The 25800-nt window shown below is 42.3% G+C and overlaps 1 protein-coding gene across 1 annotated transcript in view; it reads left to right on the forward strand.

The window, feature by feature from the left end:
- KIF13B (kinesin family member 13B) overlaps positions 1-25800 on the forward strand; it is a gene marked incomplete in the record, with an annotated part of 3953176 nt that overhangs the window by 3801705 nt on the left and 125671 nt on the right. Inside the window, 1 exon segment of the mRNA XM_044062707.1 lies at positions 207-269. Within this exon segment, the coding sequence (XP_043918642.1) occupies positions 207-269 (63 nt within the window).

A 25800-nucleotide genomic window follows, 5' to 3' on the forward strand; every position in this document is an offset into this window, starting at 1 on the left:
ATCTGAATTGTGATCACCTCTTACCATTTCTGATATTGGGCACAACCCTGTACTTGCCCCTAATATCACAGACAGCAAATTGAATAAAGTCAGTTAGTAAGCTGTTGGTAGGGATTTTACCAAAAGTATGAGTACTGAAAAAAAGAGACAAATGATTTCTGACATCAGTTATGGAGAGGTCCGCATTCAACTTTTTTTCTTTCCAGCCACTTCCAAGGATCATGGTTCAGTCTGCCAGTGTTGATGAAAGTGCTGCGGAAATCAAACAGGTAAGAATGATGTACTGTGCAACACTTTTCTGTTAAAAGGCAGAGTTGCTGACCCACAATAGTTTGTGTGCATGAAAGATTTTCAGGGCATTCTCAGGCATTAGCGCCTTCATTTAAGCTTCCTGTAAGTAGAATTCCTTTGTAAGCATTTTCCCTAACGAGGACAGCACTGCTGTTGAATTGCATTACTTAGAAAGGTATACACCTTCCTCCCTTCTTGTTTATTTTCCCCATCACTGTAAACTTTTCATACTGAGGACAGCATTGTATTGATACATTTTTTGCATTGTTTGTTGTTGTTCATTTTTTCATTTCATTCTTAATTGTGGAATTGTCCGTTGTCATTTCTGCCAAAATTTTTGATCTGATTATGTCAATTTTCATTCTTCCTCAGCTAATGGGATCAGATCCGATTTGGCCATTATACTAGCTCATGACCTCCAACAAACTCTCGAGCTCTTTCCCTATCTATAATGCACCACCCCTAATATCTCTTAGGTCTTGTTTGCCACTTTTGAGTATAGACGTAGTCGCCTTCAGCTCTTGGGTATACAGTGGGAGATGAGTCCTTTTTTTGTTTTTTCTTGTCTAAAAATTTTTAGTTATGACTATTTCTTTAATCTTTAATTCTATTCTTAAGATGTTTCTACTATCCCTTTCTGTACACTTTTGATTGTAAACTTTCCTACCATCATTGGTATGTCTAGCGTCTTTCTTACCATTGTTGATATTTCTTTTCCTATGTACAAGTTTATTGTAGCACTTTAATACTATTGTTGGTATTTAACCTTTCCCTGTTTCGCCAATGAGCTCATTGGTTTCTTCTCTAGATGGGTGTGGAAGGAACCTGATACGATTTAGTCAATCCCTAAGAGACTAGACAAGATTCTGGCACCATCAGTAGGCAGGGAATTTTGGAGTAAAGGAGTGCAGGTAGATGCCATGGTCATGGCGGCAGCTGCAAAAAAGGAACTTGATTAACAGAGTTCAACTGTCCTTCCACCTATTAGAGAGTGTAGGGCAGTGGATAGATTTGGGAAGCGTGTTTTTTGCTTCAGCAACTTTTGCACTCGGATCGCTGAACTGTTTTGGCACATCTTATGAGGCTTCAAAGAGATTTGATTAAAGAGCTATCGAAATTTCTTTGTGGTACCGAAACTGTTGAGGCTCAATCATCAGTAGTCTGTCAGTTGGCTACCCTACAAGCTATATGTAATTGGTCTATGAGGCTTATCTCGCACACTGCAGAAGGCACCTCAAAGGTTGCAGGTTTAGGATTTTCTATTAGGAAGCATGCCTGGATGTGCCTTTGTAATTCTGCGGAGCCCTTCAAGTCTTCATTCGTCAATGCTCCCTTTGATGGCACTTCTTTGCTGGCCCCACAGTAAAGGACACACACTCCAGGTGCAAGAAAAATGTAAAGACCTTCTCTGCAGTGGGCATTCATTTTTTGACCCCTCAAAGGAACTTTTCCAGGAATCAATGGGGAAGTGGAAAAATGTGGTTTAGAAAATCTGTGTCCTTTCCAGATCACACACTTGGAGGTAGTTCCCCCAGAGACAGAGGGGGGTATGATAATGGAAGGCAACGCCCCTGTGGCAGAGGAGGCCTGCAAAACCATGGGTCTATAGATTCCTTTTCCGACAGGCCCTTTCAGCACTTCTGAATGGAGGCCCAATTGCCTACCTCTAGCGGAGTCGGGGGTCGCTTATCTGTGCACCAAAGAGCCTGGCTAGATATAACAAAAGCCATTTTGCAAGTAATTATTTCTAGAGCTTATATAATTCTGTTTTCCCTACCTCCATTGTCAAAATTTCCCAGTGTTCCACCCAATCAGAGGAAAGCAGCAACTCTAGAAATCCAAAAGCTGCTAGAAAAAAAAGTCTCATCCAAGAGGTCCCACCAGACCAAATTAAATCCAGAATTTACTCAAAATTCTTTTTAGTGCCAAAGAAAAGAGGGGACTGGAGACCAATTTTGGATCTCAGTGTATTGAACAACTCATTTCGATACACAAAGTTCTGGATGGTCATGGTTCAATCCATTCTTCTCTTCCTGGGAAAATATGACTGAATGTACACAATAGAGCTTCAGGATGCGTACTATCACATAAAGATGAACAGGCGATCCGGAAGGTACTTAAACTTCCAGCTGGGAGCCAGTCACTATCAGTTCAGAGTACTGCCCTTTGCCTCACCACAGCCCCCAGGGTGTTCACCAAGTACATGGCAGTGGTAGGAGCTCACTTAAAACTGCAAGAATTCCAGGTGTTTCCATATTTAGATAACTTGCTCATTACCTCCGCAACCAGGCATTGACTGATAGAAACATGAAATCAGGTGCTGCAGACTTGTTCACATCTTGGAATAACCATAAACAACAAGTCTCATTTACAGCCAACCCAGACATTTGAATTCACAGGAGCAGTGTTCAACACAGTATCTACGGTAGCTTCTCTTCCACTGTCAGGAGTGCAAATGATAACGATGCAGGTCAAGAAAATAATTTGTAGTACCAGAACTTCAGCCTAATTGATTCTGCAAGCCCTGAGGTCAGTGTCAGCGGCAATAATTTTAGTCCCTTTAGCAAGATTCCACATTAGAATTCTAATAATTTTAGTCCCTTTAGCAAGATTCCACATTAGAATTCTACAGTGAGTGCTAGCAACACAGTGGTCGATGCATTCTCAACCCTTGTCAGCGAAGGTCACAATAACTTGGGTATGCAAGTGATACCTTTCTTGGTGGCTGCAATCACAACAGGTGTTACAAGGTCATCCTTTTATCCTCCCTCAGCCCAAGGCCATAGTGACCACAGACATTTCCCAGATTAGGGGAGGGGGTTTTCCTGGGGAAAACAGTCCAAGGCACTCAGTCCCCCATGGAGGCCAACTTGCATATCAGTGTTCTGGAGATGAGAGTGGTAGTTATGGCATTGCAGGCATTCCAAGACTCACTCCTGCTTGAGACAGTTGCAGTCCAGACAGACAACATGTCAGTAGTTTGGTACATCAGCAAACAAGGAGGAGCCAGATCTTATCCCTTGTTTCGGGAAACCCTCCATGTGTGGCAATGGGCAGTATCTTCCATCTGATTTCTGATAGCAATGCATATTATGGGGAAGTTCAGTGTGATAGCAGACAAACTGAGCTGATCCGTCGTACTGTCTCACAAGTGGTTTCTCAACAATAAAGTGATGGAAATGATTTTCAGTTGGTGGGGCAAGCCTTGCTGCAGTCTTTTTGCATCTCCCCTGAACAAGTGCAGCAGCTTCTTTGCCCTGATCCCCCCACTGGGGGAATGACCGAGGGATGTGCCATTCCACAGTTGCCCCCCCCCCCCGGTCTTTTGTATGCGCTTATCCTCTGACTCCCCTAATTCCATCAGAAAGCAGCCCAGTTGAAGAGCAAAGTTATCCTCATTGCACTTTACTGGCCTCGACAGATTTGGTTTCCCTTCCTTTGGCCTCATCTACTGTATATCCACCTTGGATTCTGGGTCCAATTCCAGATTTTCTTTATCACCCGACAGGCATGGTTCACCTAGATATCTCAAATTTTAAACTAACAGCATGGTTTCTCCAATTCCTTTAATAGCCAAGCAACCAATGCTCTTTTCCCCAGTTCATTCCATACTTTTATCATTCCATAAACCTTCTGCTAGGAAACTGTACAGAACTAAAGGGAAAAGGTTTGTTTACTGGGCAGAACAAAATCAGATAGGCCCCTTCTCAACTCCAGTTCAATCTGTTCTAGAATTGTTAGTGAGTTCGTTTAATGAAGGTGCTACTTCATCAGCTATTAAAGTTCAACTTGCAGCAATCTCTAACTTTCATGTAGGATTCCAAAGTTGTTCACTGGCTTTCTCTAAATTGTGCAAGGTCTTTTTGAGAGGTACTCTTCTGCTAAGACCCACCTATATAAAGACCCCATGCCACCATGGGATTTAAATTTGGTACTGCACGCCTTAATCCATTCTCCCTTTGAACCTGCAGCTAAATGTGATCTTATTTTTGACCTGGGAAACTTTCTTTTTAGTTGGAATTGCGTCTGCTAAAAGAATTTCAGAAATTCAGGCATTATTTTCTAAGCCTCCATATTTAATTATTGATACGGATAGGGTTACATTACATACCGGTTCCTTCCTTCCTAAGGTGAAGTCAGAATCCAACATCAACCAGTCCATTAATGTGCCAGTATTCTTTCCAAAATTTTCAAATAGGAGGGAATATATGCTGCACCTACTGGATGTTCATTGACAATTACGTTTCTGTCTGTACAGATAAAAGAGATAAGAAAGACAGATGAACTATTTATTTCCTTTGTGCATAATAAATTGGGTGAACCAGTTACAAAGGTAACTCTGTCTAGATGGTTGACAGATTGCATTTCATTTATCTATAATAAATCAAAACTTTCCTTACTAAAGCCTTTATAGGCTCACTCAACCAGATCTATGGCAGCTTCTGCTGTTTTCCAGTATAGAGCTTCTGTGAAAGAAATTAATTGAGGAATGAATGAAAATTGACAACATCAGATAAAAAGTTACATACTCACAGTAATGCACCAAAAAACGTGGCAAGGACACTGCTATGCCTTAAAATCTTTATTGCACATAAACACAAGATGAGCGCTTTCGGGACTTCTCCCTTCATCAGATAAAATTACAATAAAACAACCCCTTCTTTTAAACTAGTGCATATCCAATAGGATTCAGTAAAAAGCCCGCCTTTTTTGAAGGGTGGGCTTAACAGGTATCACATCATTTAAACCTGGTGTACGATTGGCCATAAGCTCAATGATCCATCTGGATTCTGCTAATTCTGTCAAATGCTTCACATCACCCCCTCTAGTGGTAAACCTTATGTTTACTATAGCCCTGAAAGTGAATTTGTGTGTTGCATTATCCATCACATGTCTGCTCAAAGCATTATGCACATCCCCATTCCTAATGCTAGATAGGTGCTGTAATATCCTAGTCTTTAACATCTGGTTAGTTTTCCCTACATAAAAACTAGGGCAATGGCTACACTCAGCTAAATATACTATATCCGTCGTTCGACACATACAGTAATGTTCCATCTGTATTGTCCATTTTCAATCTTCCTCAGCTTTATGTCCTGGAATCCACAAGCTAGTATAATGGCCGAGTTGGATCTGAAGATAGGAACCAATCCCTTTAGTTGAGGAAGAATGAAAATGAATAACACAGATGGAAAGTTATGGGGAGTACATAACCTTTTTTATTTTATTTATTTATTTTTTTTTTTAGTTAAACTGCCACTTTCCTTGTATTTGAATACCTTGGTCTGAACTATATTGTAGAGTGATGCTAAGTTTGTTAGCTCAACCTCACAACTTTTTACTGCTGTTAGAAAAGACTGGGTCAATATGTAGAAAAAAAGGCAGAAAGGAAAAACTGAGATGGAGTCTCATCATTGTTGTGCAGTAATGAAATTGCACAGCCATAAGATGGACAGACCAAGTAGAAGGTTGTGTGGAAATCTTTTTTTACGAGAGTATTGAGTGTTACTAACTCTGGTCTAAATTGCAGAGGATTAATATTTCCTTTGTGGTGATGTTGCCAGTCAGTGTATACATTCGTGAGTACTATCACATTATTTGTGAAAGTGAAACTAAACCACTACATGACATTTTCTTTCGGTGTTTGTATGGTCTGAAATTAAGCCGATATGGCCCATGTTCAGACAGCTGTCACTGCCAATGGATCCCTTCACCATTATTGCTTCACATTTCCTTGGAGGTAGAAACTGAAGTTTGAACAATGTGGCATTCTGACACTAATACTGCTGTGCTACCTTCCTGTCCATGTGATTTGTTTATTGAGCAGCAGATGTAGCTTGTAGAAAAAGTTCATGGAAGATGTGTGTTGGGGGGCTGTGTGTGTCTATCAAGCTGTCAAACTCTGATTTTATTGGTAATACTTATACTGCACAGTTGTACAACTTGTATTCTACTTTACTTGTCTGAAGAGAGAATGCCGTGCAGTGGTTTAATTTCACTATGACAAGTAATGCAGTAGTAAAGAAGAATGTAAATATCGATTAGCAACATCACCAAACAGGAAATTGAACCTTTTAGCAAATAAATCTTATTCCAGAATCAGCATTTGTGGATTTTCTGAACAAAGTTAGAAATGTGAGCTTTCAGACTTTCACCATTTTCATGTTGTCCATAACTGGTAAAATTTCCATGTAAACATGCAATCCATGAGATCAGATTATAGAATTGCCATGGAGTTAGCAACGTTTGAAATGAACAACTAGAACATCAGTGTTTTTCATGCATCACTTGAACTTACTTTTGGCAGCAGTTACTTTTCCACTTTATTTTAATTATTGCAAACAGTTAAAGGAGGTGACCAGGGGCTTCCATGAGCCCAGTATTTGCTATCTTAGTCCTTACAAGGTTGGAAACAACTAGTATATACAACTGTGAATTATTTAAACACTTGTATTTTTACTTTTTTTAGGGGGGTTGGGAGGGTGGCCTAATAGTTAAGGTGTTTGCCTTACAAACACAAGGCACATGGTTTGAGTCTCACAAGGGATAATTGGCTAGGCTTAAAATGGCTCGCAAGGGCAGTTAGCTTAGTACTAACCTATGAATATTTGCATTCTATGATTTAGAGAGAGGAAAAGTTTCAAATTTCATATTTGCATCATAGAAGTTGCTATCTTGGTAACATGAAGGGTATTGTGGTCATAGACCAGTTTGTCAGGCTTTTTCAGAAATATATCACAGTGAGATGTGCAAAGGGACGAAATGGAAGGGTGTCTGTAGACTGGGAATGTGATGTTACTTAATTTTTCGCATCTTTATTAAGGCACATTTTAAACAAAGACATACATAAACATTTGCATACATTTATAGAAAATGAAATGACCCATAGTAAAATCTTTTCATTGTCATTTTTATGCAGTATACATATATGACAATCATCATTCCCCTACTGCTTTTCTTTTGTTTTGATTTATCTACCGTGCTAAGCCAGTACAGGCCAGCATTCAAATGCTCAAGACTCCCCTTCCTCTTCGTCTGGCAGCTGATTGGCTGAGCATATCCTGAGAGGGGAGCCTTCAGCTGTCACAGGATGTTAGTGTTGAGTCTTTTTTTCTACCATCCAAAGAAGAAAGTCCTCTGAGTCTTCATAGGATGCAGTGTTGCTTTTTCCAGTTTACTGCACAGACAAATGCCATTTGGAGGTTCACTTCTTATTTTATTATTAAACTATTATTCTCATTCTTTTTGTATGTTGATTTAAAAGTATTCATTGTAATATTTTTTCTATCAATGCTTGCAGTAATTCTTTGAGAATTTCTGCTCTTAGTGTTTATTTGGCTTCTGTATTTGATAAATGCTTGCCTTTACTGTTTCTTAGGAAACTTTCAGTATAGTATTTCTGTCAGAAATGCAGTATGTATGGGTGCTGTCAGACAATAGGGGTTGTCTTGTGGAGTCTGAACCACACATTAATCCCACTCACACCTGTTTTAACTGTTGTTACTCTGCTTTATTTTCATCTTTTGACAGGAAAATATGCAGAACTGGGATTTTTCAGCATTTGTACATTATTTACTATATGTATGGCTCTGCTGTCTGTGTTGTTAAATGTTATTTTATTGTAGTTTAATGTGGTTAAAGTTTAAGACCTAATTTTTAACACTGGTTTGGCACATTGATTGTTTTGGTGTTTGAAATTTGTGTACTGGAAGTTCTTTAACCTCTGTCATTTATAAAATAATTCTGAACACATTCCAAACTGTTTTTGTGATGATAGGACATTTTGGTAGAATTTAGTTGTGTGGGGACATACTTGTTACTAGAAACTTGAAGCGTTTATTGTGGTACATTATCCACTACTGTCAGTTTATTATTCTAACTGGTGTAGTCCCCACTGACTTGATAGATCCTAATCTGTTTGTACCTAAAACAAAATAATAATAATAAATACATACATAAATAAATATGCCTCAGCCTATGGTTAGTAATTCTGATGGGGCCACCACTCTGTCTGCAGACCACTTACCTTTAGCTCCATCTAACTCTAATGTAGCTTGAATGAGGTTTAAACACATCCACCATGGCTGTTCCAGTATCTGTCACAGGTATAGGAAAACCAAACCCTTTAGGTTCAGGAATAGGCTGACGTAAGAGACTACTTGCCAGGCATAATGCTCCATCCACAAATATTTTGTCTAGTAGTGAAGTTCACAGGAAAAAGGAACTGAAATTTCACCATACAGCTGATAATCACATTATAGCTGTTTTATAAGTCTGTTAATAGTTTCCTTGGCGTAGAGCATTGTGCAGACAGTTAATTCTGGTGGTTGTGTTCCCTACATTGCTCTAGTGCTAGTTTGGCTGGGGAAGTTTATGTTTCAGAGAATGAGGTGGAATCCGATGAGGGCAGTGATGATTTCCTAGTTGACCGTGAGTCTAGTCATTCTGATTCTTCGGAAGGGGAACCTGAGCTTAATTCAAAACAAGTCACTTTTCCTTAAATGATTGCTAGATTTAGTAATGTTTTTCCTTGGGGGCAATCGAGAGCTACCCCAGAGCTAGTCCAGGGATATATGATCTTACAGAGGGATGAGATGGCCAATTCTGTGGCTATCTCCCCCTCTTCATAGCCTTGGAAGATGTTTATAAAGCTGCCTGCAGGACACCAGTGTCTAATCCAGCAGCTTCTAAAAATGCTGACATCTTTCCCAGCTGATTGTTCAAATAAAAAGCCCTCGGCTTCGTCTAATCCAGTGCCACCTGTTAAAGAGGGAAAATGGTTAGATCTTCAGGACAAAAAGGATGTCTCTTTCTGATAATCTATCTTTTAGCATTTTAATTATCAAGGTGACTTGTGAACATTTATTTTACAGTGAGCATTTTTACAGTGAGCATGCAGTTTGGATGATTTTGCACTATACCTGCAGAGCAAAAGTCTTATATGAATACAGTTGTTTTTAATTTGACTCAAGTTTCGAAACATGCTTTGAGAAGTATGCTTGAATGTGCAGATAGTCTCAAGAAATGTTGCTTCTTCTGTTGTATTAAGGCAGTATGCTTGGTTACACAATCAGAACTTCTCTGATGATTTAAAAGCAGACATTTTGAATGCACCTTTGACTTCTGAATTGGTGTTTGGACCCTCTGTTGCACAGATTCTCAGACAGTGGGATGACAGAATCAGATTAAATGCATGGGGGTATCTAGGATGTTTCATGTACTCAAGTTCTCCCTAAACAAGGCGTCTTCCTTCAAGTGGCAGAACAAACATAAATCCTAGCCAAACAAAAGTCAGAGATCCAAAAGGAAATGGCAGGAGATTATTTGAAACCAAACAAGAGGCTTTCCTTTTCAAAAAAAAAATAAGAAAATCAGTGTCCTGCAAAGGAATGACTATGCTGCATCACAGAGTACCACTACCCCCTTTTCTCAGCCTTCCTTCTTCCTTCTCCCAGGCTCTCCTTCAACCCTGCAGCCTTGCCGCAAGTAGTCTCAGACAAATAGGTTCAGAGAATAATTCGGAGAAGATATACTTGGTAGTGGATAGAAAATCCTCCCTCTTTTATGGGAATTCTATCTACACCAACTAGACCAGACAGAAACATTTCCCCTATCACATGGTAGAAGCAGGGATCATAGAACCAGTGCCTGTGATACACAAAGGTGAAAGATTTTACCCCAGAATCGTTTTGGTACCAAAAAAAAAAAAAGGAGCACTCCTTTAGATCCGTCCAAGATTTGTCATTTCTAAACACCTTTGTAAAAGTTCTGTAATTCAGAATGCTTACATTACATTCAGTCCTAGTACTGCTAACAGAGCACTGCTTCATGGTGACTCCAGAACCCAAGTACACTTATCATATTCCTAATCCTCCCAATTTCAGGAAGTTTTTGAGGTTTGGTGTGTATGACTTGCATTATCATTTTTGTGTATTACCCTTTGGATTATTTACTGCATTTTGTGTGCTTACAGATAGTCTGATCCCAATGGTTCCTATTGCAGAACCCCAGGCATCCACATTTTCCTTATTTATACAACTTCTGATTTGTGCTGCTTATATGTCCAGATGCTTGGAGCCCCTCCTTTCCCACCTGAGATTGAAACTGAACCTTCAGATGTCCCTCCTCACACTCTCTCAGTGAATTGTTTTCCTGGGGTGTTTGATAGACACAGTAAAAAGGATGGCCTTCCTACCAGAAGACAAAGTTCTGACCTGTCTGGGCATTTGCTTGGATTTCGCTCTTCTAGACATGGCCACAGCAAGAGATGCCCTTAAAATTCTAGGCCTCCTGGCATCAGTGATCCTTATGATGTCACTAGCCAGACTACACATGAGAAAAATTCAATGATACTTGAGGAATTGTTGGACCTAGCACCTTCATCGTTTGGGTCTCCAGGTACTTGTACTGGGATTTGAGAAACAAGAGCTGCAGGGGTGAAAGGTTCAAAGGTCTCTATCAAAGGTGGACTTTCTCTCTTCAGACACCAGTTCAGTCTTTTCAGATGGACTTTTCAGATTTTGTGTGGGGAAGCAATGTCTTTGGGAGTTCAAGTGCAAGGCTTGTGAAGTCCTCGGGACTCACCAAAGCAACTTAAACATATAAAAGAGATGTCAGCAGTGATTCATGCCTTAAAAGTTCTTCACCATTTATGGACTCCTTGTCCTCTTCATGTGGTAACAGACAACACTGATGTGATGTGGTACCTGAACAACCAAGGAGGAGTCAGCGTCATACCCTCTTTTACTTTGGGTAGTAGTGGCTTGGGAGCTGGTTCTACAGCATTCTCTGACTCTTCAGACCTCATATTTTCTGTCAGAGCAAAATACAGTGGCACACAGACTAAGCATATCCTGGACTGACCCTTATGAGTGGAAGCTCCATGTAGAGGTCTTCCAGGACTTGATCTAGAAGTAGCGAACACCTCAACTACATTTGTTCACTTCCTTTCAAAACAAGCCAACTGAAAAAATTCTGTTCAAGACGGAAAGCTTTTTACATGGCCCACCTCATAAGTAAGGGTATCTCATCCAGGGACAAAGAGGTCATAACATCCCTGTATTCTTCCCTTATAAGGCCATTTTATGGAGTACAGTGCCCCCTTCGGCATGTACCTTGCAAAGCACATGCAGCAGCTGGAGAGACCACAAAGGTTCCTGACCAGGAGAATTCAGGGCCTCAAACATCTACTCTACACATAAAGCAGTCTCAGACCCCCGCCTTGATGGGACTGCAGTATATCTGCAAGTTAAGCTCCACTCCAGCAACCCATACGCACTACTTCAACCTGGTCTGTGATATCAATAGGACTTGTTGGCGGGACAGATTTGTGCCCCAGAGACTAAGCAGGGTACCTCATTATCCCTTTTTAAGCGCAACCTGAATAACTGGATGGGAAACAGAAAATACATCCCTGAGATTCCACCTGTATCCCTGCTGGACAGGGGCCTTGGGTGCTGCTTTGTCTAAACATGGGCTAAACTTTTGGCTAAGCTTGTAAGAGCCTCAGGGCCAATAGCCTGGTAACCTCCTATGATTCATGCAGTTATGCTTGGAAGACAGATGCTGTGTCATTCCCATGGTCAGAAATATTCCTGTTCGCATTTCCACCCGTTCCAGTGATTCCCAAGCTACTTCTAAAGATTCACGAAGAAGTAAAAAAAATCATTGGGGTTAACCCCTTTTGGCCAGGCAAAGTTGGTTCTCCCTTTCAGTGGAATTGGCCAAGAGCAATTAGCACAAGCTTTCTGACAGACTCAATCTGCTCACACAGCATCAGGGGCAAGTGATTCACCCCACCTTAGAGTAATTGCAACAACAGCCTGGATGATCTGTTTTGATACCTTTTAGGCACTTGTGCCATGAGGATGTGCAGCAGGTATTTAATGGAGGCAAGAAAACCTTACCTCTACCAGTGGAAGAGGTTTCTAGGTGGTGGCTAACCTGTGACAGAGGTCCAGAAAGTGTTTTAACCCCTCTGGATTTGAAATATTTATGTGAGCTCCTTGGTAATGGTTTGTCCTCTGCTTCCATCAAAGTGCATCTTGTGGCCATCCCTTCTTGACTACCAGTGGATCCCCCTCTTTCATATCTTTTTGTGGTTAGTTTATGAAAGGAGCGTCGTACTTGAAATCCCCCTCAAAAGCAAATTTGTTCTTGAAAAATTGACCTGACCTCTTTTTGAACCTGCTTCTCAGAATGATTTACGGTTCATTACTTGGAAAGACTGTATAAGTCATTGCTGTGACATATGCAATGCGAGTCTCTGAGCTACATGCTCTCATGGTGGGCCAACATTATCTGATTTTTCACAACGACATTTATGTCTAAATTTGTTTCTGAATTTATTTTTAATCGAGCCATCAATCTCCCAGTGTTCTATATGGATTCAAAAAACAAAGGAGAAGATTCTACATACCTTGGATGAGCACAGGCAGTTCAGGTACTACTTTGACAGATCAAAGCCTTTAGGAATGCTTAACAGCTGTTTTTCTGTTATATGGGGGCTAAGAAAGATCAGCCTGTCTATAAGCAAAACTGTTACACAATGGTTGTCTTCTGCTGTTGTTTTCTGTTACTCACGCCATGTTTAATCTCTTCCAGGTAAGGTTAAGGCTTACTCGATTAGGGCCTTACCCTTATCAATGGCATATTGGAAAAGGATGGATTCTAGAAGCATTCTGTAGGCAGCAATTTGATCTTCCATTCATACCTTCACAAAGCACTACAAACTGGATTCCTTTTCAAGGTCCAGAGCAGGCTTTGCTAGGACCATTCTCCAGGGACTCCTGGTTCCATATAATTTCACATCCCAGGTAGGATAATCTTTGGGAATCTACCTAAAATGCCACTGAGGTGGTGTGAATGATGGACATAGTACAGTTGCGCAAGTCCTAATTGCCTGTAACAGATGATCTGAAGTAGGAGATTCATTTGTCAGCAACCTGTGGGTATGGATCCGATATCGGATCCGAACCGGCATGGTTTATCCAGCTATGGATCCGAGCTCCTAGCTCCTCCCCTCACCCATAATGCCCTGCTCTCCCTACATGACCTCAGATCTAGTTTGCCGCGTTTATGGTGACAGCTTGATCTTTGAGCTCCTTCAGTTAAGTGAAAATTTAGTATTTTTACTAAGGGTTTTTTGGTTAAAAAAAATAGTTCCTTTAAACTAATTTTGGTTAAATTACTTTATTTTTTTGTAATTCCCTCCCCTCGCCGGTAGCGTAGTGTGTGCGTGGTTTCTTTGGGGCCTTTAGTGTGACTGTGTTGTTAACTTGTTAATTTCTTAACTTGTTAGTTTTCTTTTGTTAAAAAAAAAAAAAAATGTCTGAGGCCTCAAAGGCGATATTTTCGAAATGCTCCGAGTGTGGCCATAAGCTGTCCCCTGCGGATGGCCACACTCGGTGCGTTCGATGCCTTGGGGTTGAACACCTCACTTCTGGATGTTCAATCTGTGCAGGGTTCAACTCCAGGGCATTGAAGGAGCGGAGGTCGAAGCTGGTCTTGGCGGGACTTTTACCCCCGGACTCGGCTTTGGCCTCCGCCCCGTTGGTAGTTACCGCTCCTGCAGTACCTGCCCTACCTGCTCCCGCTCCTCCTCCCGGGACTCAAACTCCCTCTACGGGTTCAGAGGACAGGGAAGCTAGGAAGAAGGACGAGAGAGAAGCACCACAAGCGGCGGGCCGAGACCTCCGTCTCGGCCCCGCCGGCTAAGCGGGCTTCTCCTCCGGCCTCTCTAGCTGCTGGTTCTCCTCCTCATCGGCTCCGGTCCCCAACCTTTTCACCGGGACCTGAGGAGGAGGAGACCCGACCTCCTTCGAGGCTATCGAGGCGGTATTCAAGGCCTACCTCGGTAGCCTCTTCGAGGTCGACCTATAGTCTTTCTGATGCCGATCTGGACCGGATGATGCGAAGGTTCATCCAGGCCCAGATGGGAGTGCTCCTGCCCCCCCCCCCAGGGGGGGAGCTCGACCCCTTTTTTCAAGCCCATAGCTCCTTCTCCGACCCGCTACCCGGGTTTGGAGCGCTCTGAGCCGGGCAGCTTTGGAGCCGGGGGTGGGTCGGCTCCGATAGTACTGGCTACTTCGGATCCGACCCTGCCCACGATTGTGTCGGATCCGACCTCTCGGAGCCTTGGCCCGAGTTTTGGATCTGAGGGACTCAGTGTGCCTTCGGCGCCGTCCGTGTCGGAGCGCACTGGTCCCTCGGATCCGAGGGGCTCGGCGCCGGCTCCGATCCACTCCTCGGATCCGAGGGGGAGCCGACTGTCGGATCCTTTGGTCGAGGCCGGCTCCCCTTCGGCTTTTGATGTAGTGGAGAGGGCTCTGTTGAGGGCTTCCGGACCCCCGGCACTTGCTTTGGCTCCGCCCCGCACTCCATCTGCTCTGGGTCAGGCTTCCATCACCCGGCCACTGGGACAGCCCGTTTCAATGCCCCAAGCAGTTCCTGTGGAACTAGACACTGCTTGTGAGGGCTCCTCGGACAGCCCCCCCGAGGAGGCACCTCGCAAGCACACGTGTAAAAGGAGGCACATAGACTCCCCCGAGTCTTTAACTGAAGACACGGACTTGGAGGAAGGGGAAGGCTCCCCAAGATCACCCACCGAGGATGTCTCCTTTGGAGACATCATGGAAATGCTTCGTATAAGAGGTGGGTGGTCTGCCCCAAAGTCTTCTTCGGATGAGTCCTTGTTCTTGGAGGCATTCAAAGCGGGCCCGTCTACCTCTTGGGTGTCCCCTCCTGCCGACTCCCCTGGTGGACCTTATTACCACCAGGGCGTGGAAGGAACCGGACACCGTGGAGCCAATCCCCAAAAGGCCAGACAGGATTCTCAGCCCCCCTGCTGACCATGTCCACTGGAGTAAGGGTCCTCCGGTAGATGCCATGCTGATGGCAGCAGCCACCAAGAGGGAACTCGCCCAGGAGAGTCCCTCATTCCATCCTCCGAGCAAGGAGTCTCGGATGATGGACCGCTTGGGGAAGCGAATGTTTAGTTCAGCGACCTTCTCAGTGAGGGCGCTCAACTATCTGGCACATGTTATTAAGGTGCAGCGCGATCTTATCAAAGAATACGCTGCATCCCCCCCAGAGTCCATGTCGGAGGAGGACAAACTTTTGCACTCCACCCATATGGCCACTCTTTGGTCCGTGACCATTACCTCTATGCGGTTGCTTTCCCATGCTACTGAGGGAGCCGCTAGAGCTGCAGGAGTAGGCCTAGTCACGATATGCCAGGCCTGGCTCCGCCATTGCGATTTCACGGAGCCCTTCAAGGCGTCTTTCGTGAATGCCCCCTTTGGTTCTGCCCTTTTTGGCAAGACGGTTCGCGACACCTTGGTCCAGAGCGAGAAGGACGGGAAGACGCTGTCTGCCATCGGAGTCCGCTTCTCTGTGCCCCAGAGGTCCTACTCTAGGAACCAAAAGTGCCAGAAGAAGATGTGGTTCCAGAAGTCGCAGCAATCCCAACCCGCTCCGGACAACCAGTCCTTCCGTGGCAGAGGAGGACAGGACGCCGCCCTAGGGGCAGAGGGGCTCCCAGGAATTTCGGGTCCAGAGAACCTTTCTCTGAGCGGCCCGCACAGCAACCCTGAGGAGTTGCCCGACTGCTCCACTCTGGAGGCAGTCGGGGGACGTTTTTCGGAGCACCTAGCGGCATGGGAGTCCATAACAGACCGCTGGGTCCTCCGTATTATATTCAGAGGATACAAAATTCCCCTTCTCCACGTCCCAAAACCAAAATCCCTCCCCGACGTTCCACCCGATCAGAGGGAGGCCGCTTCAGCAGAAATTGGCTATCTGCTGAGGAAAAGAGCCATGCAGCCCGTCCCCCCAGACCAGATCGGATCAGGGTTCTACTCCAGGTTCTTTTTAGTGCCAAAAAAGACGGGGGACCTAAGACCCATTTTAGATCTGTCCCTATTAAACCTGGCAGTTCCCAAGGAGAAATTCCGGATGGTCACTTTACAGTCTATCCTCCTCCTTCTGGGAGAGAATCACTGGATGTGCTCTGTAGACCTCAAGGATGCGTACTACCACATACTAATGGACAGACGGTCCAGGAGGTTTCTTCGCTTCTGGCTGGGAGCCAGTCACTACCAGTTCAGGGTCCTTCCCTTTGGTGTCACCACAGCCCCCAGGGTGTTCACCAAAGTATTAGCAGTGGTTGCGGCCCACCTGAGGCTTCAGGGGGTGCAGGTCTTTCCGTACCTGGATGACTGGCTTCTCACTGCCCCAACAAGGCATCTACTATCCCTGGCAAGAGACTCTCTTCTTCAGCTAGCTCCCTGGCTAGGTATCACGATAAACATAGGAAAGTCCAACCTGACCCCTACTCAGCTGATAGATTTCATAGGTGCCAGGTTAGACACAAGGAAATTAAGAGCCTTCCTCACAACCAACAGAATTCGGAATCTATGACTCCAGGTGCGGGCCATCCCCCACTCAAGCTCATTTCCGGCGGAATTGGTCCTGAGGGCACTAGGGTCCATGGCGGCAGCGATTTCTCTTTTCCCGCTCGCCCGGTTGAACATGCGAGTAACTTCAGTGAACGCTTCAAGTACAATGGTCTTATCTTTCTCTTCCCCTGCATCACCCCATTGCAGTCAGCAAGGCTTGCAAGCGGTCTCTTTTGTGGTGGCTCCATTCAGAAGATCTCCAAGGAGGCCGCCCCTTTTGTGCATCTCCCCCCCTTGCCACAGTGACCACGGACGCATCTCGCCTCGGGTGGGGGGGGGCATTTTGCGGGACGGACGGTCCAAGGCACGTGGAACGACTCAGAGACCTCCCTGCATATCAGTGTTCTGGAGATGAGGGCCGTGCTCTTGGCGTTGCAAGCACTTCAGGCCTTTCTTCCCCTAGGAACAATTGCGATTCAGTCAGACAACATGTCTGTGGTCTGGTACATCAACAAACAGGGGGGAACCAGGTCTTACCCTTTATGTCGGGAAGCCATGAGAGTGTGGGAATGGGTGATCTCTACCAACCGCTTTCTCATCGCAACGCACATTCCGGGTCGGTCCAACATCGTTGCGGACAAGCTCAGTCACACCTTTCTCTCCCCGTACAAGTGGTCTCTCAATGCTCAAGTAGCGAAACGTATCTTCGCATGGTGGGGAACTCCTTGTTGCGATCTCTTTGCTTCTCCCTCAAACACCAAGTGCGACAGTTTTTTCACACTAATCCCTCCACCAGGGGATTTCCTGAGAGACGCTCTGGTGCATGCTTGGCCTCCCGATCTTTTTTACGCATACCCCCCTCTGCCTCTGATGCTCCAGGTTCTTCAGAAAGCCTCTCGGTTGGGGTGCAGTATGATCCTCATAGCCCCATTCTGGCCTCGGCAGATCTGGTTCCCTTACCTAAGGTCTCACTCAGTGAATCCACTTTGGATTCTAGATCCCATTCCATCTGATAGCACACCCATCGAACCTACCATCTCCGAACCTGGACAACCTGAAGCTGACTGCTTGGCTGCTCCAGTTCCACTCCTAATCAGGACTCCCGGTATTTCGTCGCCCGTTAAGGCCATTATGGTAGTGGCGCATAAACCCTCTACCAGAAAGACTTACCGCAGTAAATGGAAGCGATTCTCCATTTGGGCGGAGCGGCAAGGTCTAGATCCCTTCATGGTACCTCTTCCCCTGGTTCTAGACTTCCTTACCACTCTTTTTAATGATGGCGCCAGTAGTTCCACGGTCAAAGTTCAGCTAGCGGCCATTTCTCATTATCATGTTGGTCATGACTCTGGGCCTCTTATGTCTGCCAAGTTATGTAAAATCTTCCTAAAAGGCACCTTTCTGCTTAGACCCCCTGTCAAGCAGGCGGTTCCACCATGGGATCTTTCCTTGGTTCTTCAGGCCTTGACCGCTCCCCCCTTCGAGCCTGCGGCCACAGTAGATCTAAAATTCTTATTTCTTAAGACTGCATTTTTAGTAGCCATTACTTCAGCCAAAAGAGTTTCGGAACTTCAAGCCCTTTCCATGAAGCCGCCTTACTTTATCTTCCATCCGGACCGTGTGTACCTCAGGATCAATCCCTCGTTTCTTCCTAAGGTAGCTTCGGAAGCAAACATTAATCAGTCCATCAACCTCCCCGTTTTCTTTCCTAATTACCAGAACAAAGGTGAGTACAAGCTGCATTCATTGGATGTTCACAGGCAGCTTCGTTTTTACCTTAACAGGACAGCGGGTCACAGGCAATCCGACCAGTTGTTCATTTCCTTTGCCAAATTCAATCTGGGTAAACCAATTTCCAAAGTCTCCTTGTCACAATGGATTTCCCAGTGTATTCTTTTAGCTTACCAAGCTTCTGGGACGCCCGCACCGGACGGAGTCCATGCTCATTCAACCCGGTCTGTTTCTACCTCAGCAGCCTTTAAGGCTAGGATTCCTCTGGATGACATTTGTTCAGTGGCCACTTGGGCTTCATCTCATACTTTTATTTCTCATTACAAGCTGGATATCACGTCTAGAGGTAGAGCATCCTTTGGCTCCGCGGTGCTCCAGAATATTCTTCCATGACGGCCGCCCAAGATTCAGGTAGCTGGGGACTCTGTCCCACAGGTTGCTGACAAATGAATCTCCTACTTCAGATTTAGAAGTTATGTACTTACCATAACGTTCCATCTGAGTAGGTGTATTCATTTGTCTGCAACCATCCCACCCTCCTATCCCCCTGGCCTTGTCAGTTTCCTGCATAGAATGTGTTACCCTTTGATTAGGGTAGGGTATTTTGATACAGGGCAAACTCGATCTGAGGTCATGTAGGGAGAGCAGGGCATTATGGGTGAGGGGAGGAGCTAGGAGCTCGGATCCATAGCTGGATAAACCATGCCGGTTCGGATCCGATATCTGATCCTTACCCACAGGTTGCAGACAAATGAATACACCTACTCAGATGGAACGTTATGGTAAGTACATAACTTCTAATTTGAATTCATCACTACATCAGTGGCAGCACCTACCCACCATCCTCAAGATTGTGGATTTTTGAGGTGGGTTTCAACAGCTCTGATTTGGTTGTTGTTGGATTTGTTTTTTATATGGTACTGTGAATTTACTCTTGCTAAGATAATAGGTACTTTCTTCAACTTCTTTGTGGAAGTGAGAAAGACTGAACACTCCTATCAGCTGTCACAGGAAGAGAGAGAGAGGGGTAAGTCTGAGCTTTTGAAAGCTGTTCAGCACTGGGTTACCTTGGCAAATAGGTCATATTGTCACTGAGGCAGTCAAGAGTTGGTACATCTACTGTTACAGGTGAGTCAAACTTAGCCAAATGTACTTCATGTATTTTTAACAATTATCATTCACTTCAACATTACATAAATTGCTTAGTTCCTGCCTTCCCTTAAACCTTATGCTGCCTTCTCAGCATTATTCTGTATGTATTGTTCCCACAAATTGTTTGATTCTGTGTAATTTGCTCCTTCATTTGTCTATAGAGATCCCACCCTCCAAGTCCTTTATCTCTCCTTTTCAGTATTCAGTAACAGTTTAGATTTTGATTTCCGTTTTCTAGTAATTACATTGTTTTGGCAGCCAGTAGCATTAAGTTTAGTAAGATCGTAGTATGACTAAGCAGTTCAGATCTTATGTTCCAGCTCAAAAGAATCATTACCTTACTTATAATGATTTCATCCTGTAACATTTCTGATAGAGTCAAAAAAACAAAAACACGTTCCACAGTACCTATCTCTTTCCCATCACACCTGTAGTATTTGCTGTCTACTTGAAGAAAATTCCCTGACGCCTGCTTGGGGTATAAAAATTCCTGTCAACACTTCTAATCAAAAATCCTAAACCATCGAATTCTGGGGCATGTCCAAGATGGTGAGCAGTTAACAGCACAGTTTTTTTTAGCTCTGCTTCATTTTAACATCTCTGACAGGATTTTTACTAAAAAAACTCAAAATAGAACATTTCAAAACTTGATGGATTTATAGTTACACATCTTTTTACTACAAAAAATAACAAGTTTGAAACTTAATTGATTTTTCCTGTCAAGAAAACTAGAAAGAAGTAATTGTCTCAGAATAAGCCACTCTAAGCCCAGTGTACAAAAAAGTACTATGAAAAAAACATATAGGCTATACTACGGAACATTGGTGAGTTATCTGTAAAGACAGATAAATTAGAAAGCAAAATGGACAATTTCAAAGGGGGAATGTAAAAACAAGTTGAAGTGTTGACTGAATCTCTTAAACATCAGTCATCACAAATCTCGAGTATAAAAGAGGCAATGACTGATTTTAATGGAAGATGACTTGAAAATGAGAGTAACACTTAATTTCTTCTGGAACAAAATAAAAGACTTAGAGAACAGATCTAGAAGGAATAACATCAGGATTTACAGGATTCCTGGAAAAGAAGTGGGAGACAGTATGATTCAATTCCTTAATACTTGGCTGTCTAAAACTTTGAACTTGCCTGAAGCTTTTTCCTTTGGTATTGAAAGGACACATAGATCACTTTCTAACTCATCTTTAAAATCTGAGTAGGTATGTATAATTGGGGGGGATGTGCTTACCTTCTATATCAGGGGTGTGTGCGTGTGTGTGGGGGTTATACGATTGCAAAAAAAATTGTGAATTGCAGAGAGATGTTTTAACATCATCCCCCATCTATTGGATGTGAAAGAAATGGCTATTTGTGTGTGTATGTATAAAGGACCCCTCATTATAATAGGTAAAAATTGATCAGACATTTGGAGTAAAGAGCCATTTTACATGTACTTATTCAGGAGTACAGTATGTGCTTGGTAACTCAAGCTGTGACCGCTTCCATGTAGGTTAAACTGCAGAAGGGCTATTGCAGTGGACATATGAATACCATTATGCCTTAAGAATTAAGGATGTAAGAAAACTCTGTATAAACACTCCATTATTTGTGTGAATTTTAGAACGTTCTGTATGTGTTTTCTGTCATTGATATCGTGAGAGTTGATGCTGGAGAAGGCAAATGACTGCAATAGCAAGCTTGAAAAAAAGGGGGGAAAAGCATGGCAACTTAGGTTGGATGATAGCCACCCCCTGCCCAAACTGAATGAATATATTAACATTAAAAGTATATTGCGGCTAAGGCTTTTTAAATTATCTAAGGCTTAACCAATTTTCAGCACACCCTTGAGAAAGCACCCACAGCAGTAGCAAATAAAATAAATAATGGTTAAGCATGTTAGTCTTTCACAAAAAAGTACATACTTCTTCATGTGACTACTAAACAGGCCATATATAGCAGTGAACAAGAAAAATGCATTGAATAAAAATAGTCATATGTAAAGTCATTAAATAAAAAATATATTTAAAACTGTATTCAAAAATTACAATCTGGCAACTTTAATTTTCAAGTAACACACAAGAGATGCATTCTCATGGATACTCAGAGGGTATGGACAATTTCAAAGGCATCTAGTTTCAGCTGCCATAAAAGTTCCTTAACTTCTTTTATCTCCTCCCAGAGACCACCACTGAGATTCGGAGTTATTCTTTCCAAAATATTAATTTTTTTTTTCAAATAATTTTTTTTTTATTTTTCCAAATAAAAACAATACATACATACATACAAAACTATTTACAAAAAATAGCATGCTACCTTATATGTATAAAGACAGAGCCAAGAAACTGTAAACATGAGATAATGCCACCCCAAAGGGTATAACTAAGGGAATGACAAATAGTGTGGAGATAAAACATTAGTCACATAAAATTACATCTAATAGGCATTTCCATAGATTGGTGAAATAAACTTTCTTCCTAAGACCAAGAATAATGAGTTTTTGTGCTGATATATGTTTAATTGCCATCTCTTTGAAACCCTGCCAAGACATTTTTGTGTGAACCATCCAATTATTAGTGATGTAGAGTTTGATTAGAGAACATAGAGTGATTAAAATGTGCAAGTGTAATTTAGGCATCTTGAATAGTGGAATATTTAATATGGCTGTTTCCCAAGAGTGTGGAATTGTAGTAACCCATTTTTTTTAGTCGCACTTTGAGAGAACACCATAATTTATAGGAGTGGTTACAGTGCCATATAATATGAAGAAGATCTGCTCTTAGACAGGGGCAACGTGTACAAGCAGAGGAATTGTTAGGATTAAATTTATTACGTATTACAGGCGTATAGTACGAGTTGTTATTCAACATCAATTGGGTATACCCAAAATATTAATTTTTGAAAACAGTACAGTTAATACATTGTTTGTACAAGGCATTCTTAACATATTTTCTTTGTATATCAAGTATGTATTCAAGTACACTTTCCTGTAAAGTCCTTTCTATGTTTTTCCAGTATAAAAGGCCAAACAAGAGTGGCATAAAGCTGCATTTACCACTCCCTTTGACTTGAGTGTTGTATAGATTGAGTTTAACTATAGCTCATCCTAATTTAAAACTGTTACCCTGTATAATGTAGCTGTGCAACCATTGCATCTAAATGTCTATTTTTCCTTTTTCTTGGGGAACAACTCAGCAACAAATTTTCAGTATTTGCCTCTCTCCTGAAAATGACTGTTACTGTAGGGGAAGTCTTCTTCTTCTTCTTTTGGCTTTTCTCGGTTAGGGGTCGCCACAGCGGATCACCTGTCCGCTCATGATTGGCAGTGGAATTTTACGGTGTCGAGTTGCCAGCTCAATGCCCAACCTTCCACGGAAGGCGCATACACACACACACACACATACACACACACACACACACACACACACACACACACACACACACACACACACACATGCCTAGGGCCAATTTAGAGTGTCCAACCACCTGCAGCATGTCTTTGGGATGTGGGAGGAAGCTGGCAAACCTGGAGGAAACCCACGCGACCACAAGGAGGACATGCAGACTCCACACAAACGGCAACTCAGCCGAGAATCGAACCGGAGAACCTCTTGCTGTGATGCGGCAACGCTAACCGCTGCACCACCATGGCCGCTTTTGTCTACTTTAAACATTTTCCATTCCTTTCTTATAGTATGTGCAACAACCCTACTGTCAGTAGAAAACATAGTAATAAAGATGCCACAATGCCTTTGTATTAATGTTGTCATGGTCTCCTGGAATGGCCTGTATATGCCTTTTTTTATACTTGCCAAAAAAACTTCGTCCCAAGTCTTTTCTTTGAAGGACTTGGGGTAGGCTTTGTCTATAAACATCATCTGTAATCATTTTACATCATCCTAACAAACTGGCCCTTAACTGTATTCTTGTTGTGGTTGTAAGGAGTGGCAGCTACTAAAGAAAAAAATGTGTTGGAATAAGTGGGTTTGCAAAAAATTGTGGAAGAGAATTTAACATTACTTAAGAGGTTTTGGATGTTAAGCTAATAAAAAGTAATCTGCATTATTATTGTAAGTGAACCTTAACAAGGATTTACGGCAATTAAGAAAATCTGTAAATTCTTTTCAGACATTTTCAGTCCGAGACCAGAACAAGCAGATGTCATCAAGGTAACCCTTACAAAATCTGGAGGGAAAAGCAAACTTGTTTTCCCAAAAGCTAAGAACAATATTTTTGTAAATTGGGGCACATTCTGCCCCATAGCAAAGCCTTTATGTTGTAAATAATACTCTCTTTCTTAGAAAATAAAATTATTGTAGAGCACTTTTTCCATGAATTAAATAGTTAATGTAAATTTCACTGTATCAATAAAATGTAGTTGTAAAACCACTTCTTTGATTCATTCTAAGTCAGTGCTGTGGTGAAAAACTGAAAACAAATCAATTACATCAAAAGTAACAAATTAAGATCTGAAGTCATGCGTCATCCTTAACATCCTTCCAAAATTTCCAAGAATTTTTCAACAAATAAGGCAACATACGCATAAAAGCTTTTGGTTTCAAATCTATAAACACAGGTAGTGGCTGCATCTTAGATCCGCTGACATCCACTGTAGGACACACAGGCGGGTTATAAACCGATTTGCAGATTGTGGATATGCTGAAAATACCTGGAATGATTGGCTTTTTAACAGTCAAGAATATTAACCAAATCTTTGAATGACTTTACTTAAATATAAATCCTTTAGCATAAAGTTTACATTTCTGTATGCAGTGTTCAGTTTTTATTAAGAGATATCTAAAAATAAGTTTCATTGTCATTGTAGGTCATAATTACTAATATGGTGTAACCAGTCTTATAATTTGTTTTTCTTACTCCGCTTCGTTTCTGCAGCTTTTTATTGCTTTGTGAATTTCATATACCATTTAAGCAGATTATTTGCATTAATTATTTATCAAACTAAAAAAAAATACTATTCTTATAAAGTTAGTGTCAAAAGAAATTAAAGTTAACAACAAAACAGTTCTTCAAGGAGATGCATCTTACTTAGTGCTTTTGTCATTTATTATCAGCATTTCTTCAAAATGAACATCCGTTTTTCATTCAGATGAAAACCTCTAATATCAGTGTGGGGGAGGTGCAGTTTAACAATGCTGTTCTTTTAAATGCACTTAATATCCAAACTGTAATTTATCCCTGGACTTCTGCCAGTACAGTTCCTTTATTTTGTAAGTTTCACACGTTTTTGTTCATAGGTTCATAGATAGGTTCATAGATTAGTATGAGACTCAAACCCTGCACCTTGTGTGTGTAAGGCAAACACCTTAACCATTAGGCCACCCTCCCAACCTGTCACAGTGTTCATGTCTTAAGACCACTGAGACACTATAAACATGGAACATAAACAAGTTCAGCAGCCCAGCTGTCTAATTGTTGCTTGTAACTCTTTAGGTTTTCAGTTCTAGTTGATTCTAGCAGTTGTTTTCCATACAACTTGGATTTTTCGAAAAATACAATTGTCTTAATTCTGTTTTATTGTACTGTGTAAGATTTAAAAAAAAAAACTCTGCAGAGAAGATCAACAGCTTAACAAATGAACTGCCTTTAGGGGGAAATTTGTACTAACAAAGAACTCGGGACAATGAAAGCCAACAAGGGTGGGTTTAGTTTTGATGGACACACAGGATTATCTAAATTCTATTGAGTTTTGTTAAAAGATGTCTTTCTTTACAGGGAAGTGTCACTGTATGTCTTAATAATGCATGCAAATGGATAGACAGTGAGCTCTTTGACCTACTACATGCCAGTTAAATCTGTCTTTCTGGTCATCTGTCTCATTCTTTTGACACTGAAAAATCCTGTTTTAAGCAATTTGTTTGGAATATCAAGAATTCATAACTCCACCCTACCTAAGGTTACCATACGTCTGGGTTTCCCTGGACACGTCCTCTTTTTTGGGCTCCTGTCCGGGCGTTTTTTGAAAATTCTGCGATTTGTCCGGGTTTTAAAACTTGGACAAATCACAGAATTTTCAAAAACCAGACATCCCTATTTCGGAGTCGTTCCTCCGCTTTGTTTTTTTTTTTTTTTTTTTTTTTGATTGGCTCATGTACCGGTATACGAGCCAATCAAAAAACGGAGCTCTGGTCAATGCGGAACTGCTTGATGTTCCGCATTGAAAAGAAGAGGGTCCGCTGTGGGCGTTTTTGATTGGCTCATATACCGGTATATGAGCCAA

This window comes from Protopterus annectens, chromosome 2.part1, assembly GCF_019279795.1.
Source record: "Protopterus annectens isolate FY-2018-M chromosome 2.part1, PAN1.0, whole genome shotgun sequence".
NCBI lineage: Eukaryota > Metazoa > Chordata > Ceratodontiformes > Protopteridae > Protopterus > Protopterus annectens.